The sequence below is a fragment of the Chiloscyllium plagiosum genome, chromosome 12 (assembly GCF_004010195.1).
Source record: "Chiloscyllium plagiosum isolate BGI_BamShark_2017 chromosome 12, ASM401019v2, whole genome shotgun sequence".
NCBI classification, from domain to species: domain Eukaryota; kingdom Metazoa; phylum Chordata; class Chondrichthyes; order Orectolobiformes; family Hemiscylliidae; genus Chiloscyllium; species Chiloscyllium plagiosum.
This window is the reverse complement of record NC_057721.1, coordinates 2,722,514-2,737,644: the sequence shown is the minus strand read 5'-3', so window position 1 is coordinate 2,737,644 and position 15,131 is coordinate 2,722,514. Positions and strand designations below refer to the sequence as shown.

The 15,131-nt window shown below is 45.1% G+C and overlaps 1 protein-coding gene across 1 annotated transcript in view; it reads left to right on the top strand.

The window, feature by feature from the left end:
- LOC122555475 (complement C4-like) overlaps nucleotides 1–13,835 on the top strand; it is a 52,086-nt gene extending 38,251 nt beyond the window's left edge. The window contains exons 9-10 of the mRNA XM_043701502.1: nucleotides 8,434–8,625; nucleotides 13,593–13,835. Of these exons, the coding sequence (XP_043557437.1) occupies nucleotides 8,434–8,625; nucleotides 13,593–13,835 (435 nt within the window). The remainder of the gene's footprint in view (nucleotides 1–8,433; nucleotides 8,626–13,592) is intronic.
- Nucleotides 13,836–15,131: the final 1,296 nt, after the last annotated feature.

Sequence of the window (15,131 nt, the reverse complement as noted above, 5' to 3'; positions counted from 1 at the left end):
CCCCCCCCTCTGCCCCTACTAAAACATTTCCACCCTGGAACCTGATACAGCCAATCCTGTCCCTGTTCTACCCATGTCTCCGTAATAGCTACAACATCGAAGTCCCAGGTACCAACCCACGCTGCAGGTTCACCTACCTTATTTCGTATACTTCTTGCATTGAAGTATACACACTTAAAGTCACTTTCCTGTTTACAGGCACCCTCCTTTGAGATTGATGCCATGTTCCTAACCTCCCTACACTCCAGGTCCTGCACCCTAAAGCTACAATCTGGGTTCCCATGCCCCTGCAGAGTTAGTTTAAACCCCCCCCAAGAGCACTAGCAAACCTCCCAGACTTTCCACTCCAACACTTTCCAGAATTGCTAACACCTTCTCCTTGTGAACCTCAATCCCATTTGGTCTAGTCTAGTGGCCTGTATCTCTGTATTCTCCTCAATAACATTGTCTGTTTCCAATGTGAATGCTAATGAAAAGTATTCATTTCACGCTTCCCCTATCTCCTCTGACTCCACGCACAACTTCCTACAACTTGATTGGCCCTAATCTTACTCTAGTCAGTCTTTTATTCCTGATATGCCTATAGAAAGCCTTAGGGTTTTCCTTGATCCTGCCTGCCAATGACTTCTCATGTCCCCTGCTGACTCTTCTTAGCTCTCTCTTTAGGTCTTTCCTGGCCAACTTGTAACTCTCAAGCGCCCTAACTGAGCCTTCACATCTCATCCCAACATAAGCCTCCTTCTTCCTCTTGACAAAAGATTCAACTTCCTTGGTATACCACGGCTCCCTCGCTTGACGACTTCCTACCTGCCTGACAGGTACATACTTATCAAGGACACACAGTAGAAAAAGTTCTGGGATGCATCTGATCAGGTCTCTGGGATTTACCTACCTTTATGTGTTTTAATATGTCCTCTCCTGTAATGTTGGCATTTTTCAAGATATCACTATTTATTTTTCATGATTCCTAGTTTTCATGTAATTCTCCGTAATCAACACAAAATATACGTTTGAGATCAACCCATCTGCTGCGGTTCCATTCATAGATGGTCATTTTATTAGTTAAGGGGCCCTATTCTCCTCCGAGTTACTCTTTTGCCCTTAATATACTTTCAGCTCTTTGGATTCTCCTTAACTCTATTTGCCAAAGCTCTCATGTCCCCTTTGCCCTCCTGTTTTCTCTCTTGAATATACTCCTACTATCTTTATGCTCCTCTTAAGGATTCACTTGATCCCAGATACATAGGTCTGTCATACAGAATCCCTACAGTGTGGAAACAGGCCATTTGACTCAACAAGTCCATGCTGACTCTCTGAAAAGTAACCCTACCCTATTACTCAACATTTACCCCTAACGCACCTAACCTACACATCCCTGAACACTAGGGCAATTCAGCACGGCCAATTCACCTAACCTGCATATCTTTGGATTGCGGGATGAAACCAAAGCACCAGGAGGAAACCCACACAGACATGGGGAGAATGTGCAAACTCCACACAGACTGTTGCCTGAGGCTGGAATCGAACACAGGTTCCTGGTGCTGTGAGGCAGCAGTACTAACCACTGAGGCACTATTTCTTTTCAATGTCTCAAGTCATCCAGCATTCCCTACAGCTACCGGCCTTGACCATCACCTTAACAGAAACATATCGTCCCTGGAATTATTTTTGAAGGCCTCCCACTTTCCATCCATCCCTTTATCTGCAGATAGCCACCCCCAATCAACTTTTGAAAGTAGAATATAGAACTGAACAGTATAAGTCCTTCGGCCCTCAATGTTGCGCTGATCTGTGGAACCAATCTGAAGTCCATCTAACCTATGCTATTTCATTCTCGTCCATATGTTTTCGAATGCCCATTGAAATGCCCTTAAATTTGGCGAGTCTACCACTGTTGCAGGCAGGGCATTCCACACTCCTACTACTGTCTGAGTAAAGAAACTACCCCTGACATCTGTCCTATATCTATCACCCCTCAATTTAAAGCTATGTCCCCTCATGCTAGCCATCACCATCTGAGGAAAAAGGCTCTCCCTAGCCACCCTATCTAACCCTCTGATTATCTTATAGATCTCAATTAAGTCGCCTCTCTACCTACTTCTCTCTAATGAAAACAGCCTCAAGTCCCTCAGCCTTTCCACTTAAGACCTTCCCTCCATACTAAGCAACATATGAGTAAATCTCCTCTGAAGCCTTTCCAAAGCTTTCACATCCTCCCTATAATGCGGTGACCAGAACTGTACACAATACTCCAAGTGTGGCCGCACCAGAGTTTTGTACAGCAGCAGCATGACCTCATGGTTCCGAAAAGCAATCCTCTACTAATAAGTGCTAACACACCGAATTCCTCCTTAACAACCCTGTCAACCTGGATGGTAACTTTCAGGGATCTATACACACGGACACTGAGATCTCTCTATGGCACGGTGGCACAGTGGTTAGCACTGCTGCCTCACAGCGCCGGAGACCCGGGTTCAATTCCCGCCTCAGGTGACTGGCTGTGTGGAGTTTGCAATTTCTTCTCTGCGTGGGTTTCCTCCGGGTGATCCGGTTTCCTCCCACAGTCCAAAAGACCTGCAGGTCAGGTGAATTGGCCATGCTAAATTGCCCATAGTGTTAGGTAAGGGGTAAATGTAGGGGTATGGGTGGGTTGCGCTTCGGTGTGGCCTTGTTGGGCCGAAGGGCCTGTTTCCACACTGTAATCTAATCTACAATACCAAGCATCTTACCATTAGCCCAGTACTCTTTATTCCTGTTGCTCCTTCCGAAGTGAATCACTTCACACTTTTCCGTATTAACTCTATTTGCCATTTTTCAGCCCAGCTCTGCAACTTATCTATGTCTCTCTGTAACCTACAACATCCTTCATCACTATCCACAACTGTACCGGCTTTCGTGTCATCCGCAAATTTACTAACCCATCCTTCTACGACCTCATCTAGGTCATTTGTAAAAATGACTGACAGCCATAGATCCAAAACAAATCCTTGCAGTATATCACTAGTAACTGAACTCCAGGATGAACATTTCCCATCAACCACCACCCTCTGTCTTCTTTCAGCTAGCCAATTTCTGATCCAAACCGCTAAATCACCCTCCATCCCATGCCTCTGTATTTTGTGCAATATCCTACCATAGGGATCTTTATGGAACGCTTTACTGAAGTCCATATACAGCACAGCACATCAATGGCTTTACCCTCATCCACCTATTTGGTCACCTTCTCAAAGAACTCCATAAGGTTTGTGAGGCACAACCTACCCTTCACAAAACTGTGTTGAATATCCCTAATCAATTTATTTGTTTCTAGATGATTATAAATCCTATCTCTTATAACCTTTTCCAACACTTTACCCACAACCCAAGTAAGTCTCACTGGTCTATAATTCCCAGCGTTGTCTCTACTCCCCTTCTTGAACAAGGGGACAACATTTGCTATCCTCCAGTCTTCTGGCACTATTCCTGTAGACAATGATGACATAAAGATTAAAGCCAAATTCTGCAATCTCCTCCCTGGCTTCCCAGAGAATCCTGGGATAGATCCCATCCAGCTCAGAGGACTAATCTATTTTCACACTTTCCAGATTACTCACATTCTTGTGAACCTCAATCCCATTTGGTCTAGTAGCCTGCATCTCAGTATTCTTCTTGACAACATTGTCTTTCCCCAATGTGAATACTGATAAAAAAATTTCATTTAGCTCTTCCCCCATCTCCTCTGACTCCACACACAACTTCCCACTACTTTCCTTGATTGGCCCTAATCTTACTCTCGGTAAAAACAATGACTGCAGATGTTGGAAACCAGATTCTGGATTAGTGGTGCTGGAAGAGCACAGCAGTTCAGGCAGCACCCAAGGAGCACTCCAGGCTCACTGCCTTTATTCCTGATCTCCCCACCCCCACCCTCCTCTAGCTTATTTCTCTACGATCCAGGCTCACTGCCTTAATTCCTGATCCTCACCACCAGACGCGTGGAAGAAGAACGCCTCATCTTCCGCCTCTCCAGGCTCACTGCCTTTATTCCTGATGAAGGGCTTTTGCCCGAAATGTCGATTTCAAAGTTCCTTGGATGCTGCCTGAACTGCTGTGCTCTTCCAGCACCACTAATCCAGAACCTAATCTTACTCTAGTCATTCTTTTATTCCTGATAAACCTATAGAATGCTTTAGGGTTTTCCTTGATCCTACCTATCTCATGTCTCTCCCAGGCTCTTCTTAGCTCTCTCTTTAGGTCTTTCCTGGCTAACTTGTAACTCTCAAGTGCCCTAACTGAGCCTTCACGTCTCATCCTAACGTAAGCCTTCTTCTTCCTCTTGACAAAAGATTCAACTTCTTTAGTAAACCACAGCTCCCTCACTCGATCACTTCCTCCCTGCCTGACATACTTATCAAGGACACACAGTAGCTGTTCTTTGAAACAACTTCACATTTCAAATGTGCCCATCCACTGTAGTTTCCTTCCGCATCCCAAGCATCCTGAATCTTGCCTAATTGCATCTTAATTAGATTCCCTACAGTGAGGAAATAGGCCCTTTGGCCCAACAAGTCCACTCTGATCCTCCACAGAGTAATCCACTCCAACCCATTTCCCTCTGAATAATGCACCTAATGATATGGGCTATTTAGAACATATATCAAACGCCTTACTAAAATCCATATATACCACATCTACCGCTTTCCCCTCATCAACGATTTAGCATGGCCAATTCACCTGGCTTGCACATTATTGGACTGGGGGAGGAAACCAGAGCACCTGGAGGAAACCCATGCAAGCATGGGAAGAATGTGCAAACTTCACACAGAATTGAACCCAGATCCCTGGTGCTGTCAGGCAGCGGTGCTAACCACTAAGCCACCCTGCCACCCATAATTGCCTTTTCCCAGCTGTAGCTATCCTGTCCTGTACATCTCTGGAACTATTCGGAGGCCTATAGAAAATCCTCAGTCGATGTGTCTTCAAATGTCCTTTCTGTCACCATAATACAGTCCTTGACTAACAATGTCACACCCCCCCCTCTTTTACCATCTTCTCTGTTCTTACTGAAACATCTAAATCCTGGAACCCGCAATCATTTCTGTCCCTGGTCTACCCAGGAATGATTAGATTAGATTAGATTACATTACAGTGTGGAAACAGGCCCTTCGACCCAACAAGTCCACACCGACCCGCCGAAGCGAAACCAACCCATACCCCTACATTTACCCCTTACCTAACACTACGGGTAATTTAGTATGGCCAATTCACCACATCTTTGGACTGTGGGAGGAAACTGGAGCACCCGGAGGAAACTCACGCAGACACGGGGAGAACGTGCAAACTCCACGTTTGGCCGCAACAATTGAAGCCCTAGGTACCAACTCATGCTGCAAGTTCACCCACCTTATTCCGGATGCTGCTGACATTGAAGTAGACACACTTCAAGCCACCTTCTTGCTTGCCGGTGAACTGTTGTGACTTTGAAACAATACTTATGACCTCACTACTCTGTATCTCCTGGATACTTGGAACTACAATTTCGGTTCCCATCCCCCTGCTGAATTAGTTTAAACTCTCCCAAAGAACATTAGCAAATTTCTCCCCTCCACTGGATACAGGCAACCCTCTGGTTCAGGTGTAGATAATCCTCTTTGTAGAGGTCCCCCCCCATCCCAGAATGAGTCCCAATTATCCAGGTATCCGAAACCCTCCCTCCTGCACTATCCCTGTAGCCATGTGTTCAAATCCTCTCTCTCCCTATTCCTTGCCTCATTAGCATGTGTCACGGGCAACAAACCAGAGATAACAATTCTGTTTGCTCGAGCTCTAAGCTTCCACCCTAGCTCCCTGAATTTCTGCCTTACATCACCATGCCATTTCCTACCTATGTCATTGGTGCCTATGTGGACCACGACTTGGGATTGCTCCCCCTCCCCCTTAAGGATTCCAAAAACATGATCAGAGACATCATGAACCCTGGCACCTGGGAGGCAACACACCAACCGTGAGTCTCTCTCATTTCCATAGAACCTCCTATCTGTCCCCCTAATTATGGAGTCTCCAATGACTAAAGCTCTGCTCCTCTCCCTCCTTTCCTTCTTAGCAACAGGGACAGACTCTGTGCCAGAGACCTGTAACCTATGGCTTTCCCCTGGTAAGTTGCTCCCTCCCAACAGTATCCAAAACGGTATATTTGTTGTTGAGGGGAACGGCCACAGGGGATCCCTGCACTGCCTGCCAGTTCCCTTTCTGTCCCCTGACTGTAACCCATCTGCCTTTTTCTTGTACCTGAGGTGTGACTACCTCCCTGTTACTCCTCTCAATAACTCCCTCCTCCTCCTGAATAATCCGAAGTTCATCCAGCTCCAGCTCCAGTTCCCTAACATGGCTTTCGAGGAGCTGGAGTTGGGTGCAGTTCCCACAGGTGCAGTCAGCACGTGCACTATTGGTGACCCTAACCTCCCACATTCTGCAGGAGGAACATTCAACTGCCCCAATCTCCATTCCCACTGTTCTAAATTCCCAAAGAGACTGTAGAAAAATACTTGCCTAACACTGTCAAAATTGACCTTACTCCAATTTAGAGTTTTAACTTTTAGATCAGATCTATCATTTTCCATAACTATTTTCAAACCAATAGAATTATGATCAATGGTCCCAAAGTACTCCTCCACTGACAGCTCAGTCACTTGCCCTGTCTTATTTCCCAAGGGAAAGTCAGGTTTTGTGGGTACAACCCCATATTCAATAAGAGAATTTTCTTGTACATGCTTAACAAATTCCTTTCCATCCAAGCCATTATGACTGTTCACGTTGGATAGTTAAAATCCCCTACCTTTACAATTTTATTATTCCTTATTATTCTCTGAGATCTTACATATTTGCTTCTCAATTTCATGCTATTGAGGGGCCTAGAATACAATCCCAAAAAGGGGACCATCCCTTTCTTATTTCTCAGTTCCACCCAAATAACTTCACTGGACATATTCTCAGGAATATCTACCCTAAGTAAAGCTGTAATGTTATCCCTAATCAAAAACACCACCTCGCCTCCTCTCTTTCTTTCCTTTGTGCCCTTCCTGTAGCACCTTTACCTAGAAAATTAAGCTGCCAATCCTATCCATCCCTGAGCCACATTTCTGTAATATCTATGATACCCCAGTCCCCTAATTCCAACCATGTCCTGGTTCATCCGCCTTACCTGTCAGGCCTGTTGCATTGAAGTAAATGCAGTTTAATTTATCAGTCTTACCTTGTTCTCTGCCAAGCTCTTGTCTGTCTTAACTATTTAACTTGCTACACTCATCTAATATACCGTAGAGTCAGAGAGATGTACAACATGGAAACAGACCCTTCGGTCCAACCCGTCCATGCCGACCAGATATACCAACCCAATCTAGTCCCACCTGCCAGCACCTGGCCCATATCCCTCCAAACCTTTCCTATTCATATACCCATCCAGATGCCTCTTAAATGTTGCAATTGTACCAGCCTCCACCACTTCCTCTGGCAGCTCATTCCATACACATACCACCCTCTTCGTGAAAACGTTACCCCTTAGCTCTCTTTCATATCTTTCCCCTCTCACCCTAAGCCTATGCCCTCTAGATCTGGACTCCCTCACCTCAGGGAAAGAAAACCTTGTCTATTTACCCTATCCATGCCCCTCATGATTTTATAAACCTCGATAAGGTCACCCCTCAGCCTCTGATGCTGCAGGGAAAACAGCCCCAGTCTGTTCAGCCTCTCCCTATAGCTCAAATCCTCCAACCCTGGCAACATCCTTGTAAATCTTTTCTGAACCCTTTCAAGTTTCATGACATCTTTCCAGAAGGAGACCAGAATTGCACGCAATATTCCAACAGTGGCCTAACCAATGTCCTGTATAGGCACAGCATGACCTCTCAACTCATGTACTCAATACTCTGACCAATAAAGGAAAGCATACCAAACGCCACCTTCACTACCCTATCTACCTGCAACTCCACTTTCAAGGAGCTACGAACTTGCACTCCAAGGTCTCTTTGTTCAGCAACACTCCTCAGGACCTCAGACCTATCTCTTTTCTCACTATTGCTTTGCCCTAATCCAACACTGCCCCCATCCCCCCACCACCTTACTAGTTTAAAATCACCCAATTAGCACTGGCAAATTTCCCCAAATCTGGTGTTGTCTGGACAAATGACTATTTTGCATGATAATGCTACTGTAAAATGCCTTGGGATATTTAGTTCTGGTATAGACTCTACATAAATGCAAGTATCAAATAGTTCAGATGAGTTAACAGGGTTGAGTATAATTGAAGTTAACTGGAGGTGGGGGGAGGTGTGGGGATTACATGGAGAATGACAAAACTGCGTGGGGAATGGAAAAGAAACAGAATAATTTTTTTTGCTTCTTGCTTGTCCGAATGTCCGTGCGATCTTTGTTTTCCCTGTCAATTTGCCGCTCCAGGCCTCTGCTGGAGATAAAGCCGTTGGGAATGATGTGAGCGAAGAAATAGCAATCAAATGCCATGACAGCAAGCAGATGTACCTGCATATCGGTGTGACCAATGCTCTGCTATACCCTGGAGACATCATAAATGTGACATTAACCCCTTTCAGTCAAGTAGACATCAGCAGTGTCAATTATTTTTACTATATGGTAAGTTGCTGCTTCGCCCTGCGCTCTGATTGAAACCTTGACTGATGTGCATCGTCACTTGGTGCTGCTGCATCGTACACTTTCAACACCAGAAGGTGTTGTGATGACTATTTCACTGGTACTGTCCATTCTTTCACTGAGGTAGTCAGTGACCCGTAGTCCCCAGATGTTGCCTGGTTACTATTCTCGACAACAGTTATTGGCTTGTCACAAAGGGGGAAAGAGTCAAATCTGCATGAAGTTAATCTCTGATTTTATTAGTTTAGTTAAAACAGACATACAATTCACACTGTTTAGTTAAAAGCAGGCATGTAATACGTACAAGACTAAAATCTGTGCCCATGCCCATTAGGTTGCTCTGATATTCCCTGAACAGTCAACGAAAATCAAGGCTGATATCAGACAATGGGAGCTCACACTGGCCAGGCAATCTCTCCCAAGTCCTGGATGCAATCTCCATGCTTCCAAGCAAGGGGTCCTCAACTTCACAAAGGTTGATCTCCAATGTTTTCACTGCTGCCACACTCAAAATCCTTCATTTTTCTTATCTTCTCAAACGGTGGTGTCTTTTCCTCCTTCGTTTTGGCTCATCAGATGCGCCCCGAAAGCCACCGTTAGGATTACCTCATTACTTCTTCCACCCAAGTAAGGATTCACAGTTCAAGCTGACCAGTTCAAGCAGGTGGCCGGGGCTCGGGTACTCTATGTAACTTCAGTTCACAAGCTGCTGTTTTTGAGTAGAAGCATCCCCTGGCCAACAACAAAGGACAAAGGATATTGCTGAGAAAAATACAATGCGATTTATCAAAAAGAGTATCAGATCTTTTAGTTCGGCACACATCAGGACAATTCGCAAGAATACTAATAAATTTTCTATCCTTGTTTCCCCTTTTCACTGGCATTTCTTGCAAGTTGTCCTGATGATTGAAGATAAAAAGCTTTGATGAAATGTAGCTTTTCTTTCACAAACACTGATGTCCTGCACAGCTGAGGGAACAATGGACATCTCCGTCAATTAGAAAAAGGCAACTGCTTACCCACGGCATGATGGGAACTGTTGTGGCACCAGGAGCATGGAGTCGTCAGATAGTTTTCATGACAAGTATTGCAAGGCTCCTGCTCCTTGGATGCTGCCTGACCGGCTGTGCTTTTCCAGCACCACACTCTCGACTCTGATCTCCAGCCTCTGCAGTCCTCACTTTCTCCAAGGGTCAGTTCAGCCAATGGAAACTTTGCCAAAATTATCAGTTCAAGCAGGTTCATGAATGGAGTTGTTCCAGGGAGAATTATTCATTGTGTGTTCCCACTTTACTCTGTACATGCAAATCACACATCCAGCGTGAAACAGAAAAAAAAGTGAAGATTATATAAAATAACAGCATAAATCTGCAGATCAGAAATAAAAGTGTTGGAGAAATTCAAGAGACTTAGCAATACCTGCGGAGAGAGGAACAAAGTTAATGTTTTGAATCATTTGACACTTCTTCAGAAGTAAATTTAATTCCAATGAATCTGTCTGCAAATGTGAATGGGCAAGGTGAGGAGATAGACTTCCATAATCCACAACAACTGGTACATGGTCTGAAACTGCGTTGCCAATGTTATTATGTTCTGCACTTGAACTATTTAGCCATCTGAGCTACGTGGAATCACGGCATCCCTACAGTGCGTTCAGCCACTGAGTCCACAACAACCGTCCGAAGAGCATCTCATTCAGACCCACCCCTTGATCCTTTCCCTGTGATCCTGCATTTTCCATGGCTAACCTACCTAAGCCTGCACATCTCTGGACACTATGGGTGATCGACTTGAACTGTGGGACGAAACCAGAGCTCCCAGAGGAAACCTACGCAGACACAGGAAGAATGTGCAAACTCCACACAAAGCAGGGTGGAATCGAACCTGGGTCCCTGGTGTTGTGAGGCAGCAATGCTAACCATTGAGCCACCACTTGAGGATGAAAAACTCACACAGTTTTATAGCTTCCCTTTTCCCCCAACACCCAGCACCCTAGTGCTGTGAGTTTAATGCAAACAAGTGAGTAATACAATTGATTCAATAACTGCAAATGGGCATCTGCAGTGGGCAGAGACACATCTGAAATAAGCAGATTGCTGTGTTGTTTTATTTAAGGAATAAGCATTGTGCACAATATCTTCCATGGTGCTACCACATCAAACAGCCATGTGTTTGTGACTTCTATGTACTGCTTTGATGTTGATTCCCAAAGATACTGTGAGACTGTGACTTTCTTGGAGAAAGCATTCTGCTCACGTTAAACAATACTGCCGCTTACTAATATGATAACTTGAGACTGAATGAGATGTGATGTTGTAATGAAAGATTGAAAATGATTAATGCTGAGTGTAGTTAAGGCTGGTGCAAATGTGAGCTATAAAATTCTAATTTCCGGATTACAATACTCTGAAGGATGAACATGAGCTGTGCAGATGAACATCTCATCATGTTTGATATGTAGGGTGTGTGAAATAACTCTTTTATATCACTAAAAAAAAGCCATCTGTTCAAAGGCATAATATCCCTACAGTGTGGAAGCAGGCCATTCAGCCCACTGAGTTTTCACTAACCCTCTGAAGAGCATCCCACCCAGACCCATTCCCCTACCTATCCACATCACAGTTGATGAACTGCTTTCTTTCAACTTTCTTTCAACTCTTTCCGATATTTTACTAATGATAAATTAAGGGGTGGTAGGTATAGGACAGATGTTAGGGGTAGGTTCTTTACTCAGTGAGTCGTGAGTTCATGGAATGTCCTGCCAGTAGCAGTGGTGGACTCTCCCTCTTTATGGGTATTTAAGTGGGCATTGGATAGGCATATGGAGGATAGTGGGCTAGTGTAGGTTAGGTGGGCTTGGATCGGCGCATCATCGAGGGCCGAAGGGCCTGTACTGCGCTGTATTCTTCTATGTTCTATGTTCTATGAGCCAAGGCAACTGTTGCACCATTATGGATTAGAGTGGGGCTGGAAAAGCACCGCAGGTCAGGCAGCATCCGAGGAGCAGGAACATCAACGTTTCGGGCAAAAGCCCTTCATCAGGAATACAGGCAGAGTGCCTGAAGGGTGGAGGGATAAATGAGAGGAGGGTGGGGGTGGGGAGAAAGTACATAGAGTACAATAGGTGAGTGGGGGAGGGGATGAAGGTGAAATGTTGGGCCACGGGGCGGTGAGGTTGATTGGTGCGGGTGTCCTGGCGATGTTCCCTAAAGCGCTCTGCTAGGAGGCGCCCAGTCTCCCCAATGTAGAGGAGACCACATCGGGAGCAACGGATACAATAAATGATATTGGTGGATGTGCAGGTAAAACTTTGATGGATGTGGAAGGCTCCTTTAGGACCTTGGATGGGGGTGAGGGAGGAGGTGTGGGCGCAGGTTTTGCAATTCCTGTGGTGGCAGGGGAGGGTGCCAGGATGGGAGGGTGGGTTGTAGGGGGGGCGTGGACCTGACCAGGTAGTTATGGAACCATTTCTCAGTCTCTGATTCATGTGTTGAGGATTTCCCTTTTTTAGAGTGTCTAAAAGATGGTATGGCCCTTTCTTCCTTTCAGCTAGGGATTTGCAAAGAGAACAATTTGCAGAGGAAGGTGATGGAGAGTTCCAGGATACTTGGGATTTTTTTTAAATTTCTGCTCACAGAAGGTACAGTGAGTGAGTGAGATGGATGCTTCTGTTGCATTGTCCATATACAAGGCTGCAGCTACCTGGCCAGGAACTGATCAAGTGGCTGAGCTTTCTTGAATTATCAACAGCGACAAGTGGTTCCAAATAAAGTGCTAATCAGTAGACTGCCTCTGAGCAAATTTCCACCCTCAACGGAGATAGTACCATTCTGTCTGGATTCTCTATCACTGCTTAAATCAGGCAACATTGTGGATATAACTCTTGATGTGTCCCAGGACCTCAATTTTAAAACTGCAAATAACTTCTTCCACAGTTTCCTGGGTTTAAAGCAGTAACTTCTTCCGTTTTTAGTTCACATCCAAAAAAGATTAGATTAGATTCCCTACAGTGTGGGAACAGGCCCTTCAGCCCAAACCGACCCTCCAAAGAGTAACCCACCCAGATCCATTTCCCTCTGACTAAGGCACCTAACACTGTGAGTAATTTAGCATGGTCAATTCACCTGACCTGCACATCTTTGGACTGTGGGAGGAAACCAGAGCAAACCCGCACAGACATGGGGAGAATGCGCAAACTCCACACAGACAGTTGCCCGAGGCTGGAATTGAACCTGGGACCCTGGTGCTGTGAGGCAGCAGTGCTAACCACTGAGCCACCGTGCAGAAGCAGTAGCAACACAGTGACTCAGTGGTTAGCACTGCTGCCTCACAACACCAGGGTATCAGGTCCGATTCCAGCCTAGGGGTGACTGTCTGTGTGGAGTTTGTACATTCTCCCCGTGTCTGTGTGGGTTTCCTCCTGATGCTCTGGTTTCCTCCCACAGTCCAAAGATGTGCAGGTTAGGTGAATTGGCCATGCTAAATTGCCCACAGTGTTAGGTGTGTTAGTCAGAGGGAAATGGGTCTGGGTGTGTTACTCTTCAGAGGGTCGGTATGGACTTGTTGGGCTGAAGGGCCTGTTTCCATGCTGTTCTAATCTAATAAAAATGTCAATGAACTGATGCATCCCTCAGTTATTGACAGACAAAATGCACATTTGTTGGAGATGTGGTTTGACTGGAAGGAATTTCCTTCAGTGTTGAAACATTTGGAAATGATCCAAATACATTTTTCTTTCTGTTAGCTGTAAATGGCTGAATTGATTGGTGAGTGTAGGCCAAAAGCTGATTTATACAGACAAGGTTCACTGATGTTCAATGAACTCAAATAAAAAACATCCCTTTCTTATAAGTTATGGTCTTTCTGAAGCGATGATGTGACAAGCTTTGTTTTTTTTTCCATTTCCAAAAGGCATTTAGTTTACACCATCATAATATTTACTATTCCAGGTGCTCAATAAAGGCAAGGTGCTGCTTTTTGACAGAATCAGGAAGTCTGCCAACACTTCATTTCCAGTGACGATCACAGACGAAATGGTGCCTTATTTCCGCATTGTGGCCTATTATTTTGCAAGTACTAATCATGAGAAAAGCATCGTCTCAGACTCTGTGCGTGTGGAGGTGGAGGACCCTTGCAGTTCAAAGGTGTGTATTGCCGTTTTTTGCATCTCTGGTGGTTATTGGGAGCTGTAGGACTCCATAATCTCCACCTATAACCAACAAATGCTCAACGATGGGGGAACTACAGCTCTTGCTTAGATTAATGGTGACTTGTATCAGCTGAGGTACAAATTTCACAGTCCGCCCAATTCCTGTCCGCTAGGTCAGGTTAAAATTACCCCCATTTCCTGAGGTTTGTGTCTTTCCAGGAGATGTTGAAGTGAGGTCCTGTCTGACTTCCCCCAAACCCTTTAAAGATTCAACAGTATCACTTAGAGGAAGGTTAGGTCAAGTTTCTCCATGAACCAGCCAGAATTTAACATCTAATCTTCAAAACTGATTCCCTGTCCATTACCGTGTTTTTGTGGGAGCTTGCTATGCACAGACTGGCTGTCAGTGCCACTTGACTTTGAACTTTGAAAGTACCAGGGGACTGGAGAGTGGCAAATGTTTTGCCCCTGTTCAAAAAAGGGAATAGGGATAACCCCGGGAATTACAGGCCAGTTAGTCTTACTTCGGTGGTAGGCAAAGAAATGGAAAGGGTACTGAGGGATAGGACTTATGAGTATCTGGAAAGACACTGCTTGATTAGGGACAGCCAGCACGGATTTGTGAAGGGTAGGTCTTGCCTTACAAGTCTTATTGAATTCTTCGAGGAGGTGACCAAGCATGTGGATGAGGGAAGAGCAGTGGATGTAGTATACATGGATTTTAGTAAGGCATTTGAGAAGGTTCCCCATGGTAGGCTTATGCTGAAAGAACTGGCTACACTCCTTTCATTGTACAAGTGTCTTTTTTTTTAACATAAAAGCCTTTTGCCTGAGGCAGCTATATTCAAATTGGCCTAAAACCCTTCAACTCCAGACTTTTCAGTTCCAGGATGAACTCAATCTGCCAGGTCTCAGTCGAGCTCTGCACCCTGTCAACGTCCTGTTGCAAGCTACAACAGCTTCCACATCATCCACAACTCCACCAACCTTCATGTTATCAGCAAACTTGCTAACCACCCTTCCACTTCTTCATCCAAGTCATTTATAAAACTCACAAAAAGCAGAGGTCCCAGAACTTTGAAAGTTGCCACTCAGGTGGATAGAGCTTGTAAGAAGGACTATGGTGTATTAGCATTCATTAGCAGAGGGATTGAATTCAAGAGTCGTGAAGTGACGTTGCAGCTGTACAGGACTTTGGTTAGGCCACATTTGGAATACTGTGTGCAATTCTGGTCACCTCACTTTAGGAAAGATGTGGAAGCTTTGGAGAGGGTGCAGAGAAGATTTACCAGGATGTTGCCTGGAATGGAGAATAGGTCGTACGAGGATAGGTTGAGAG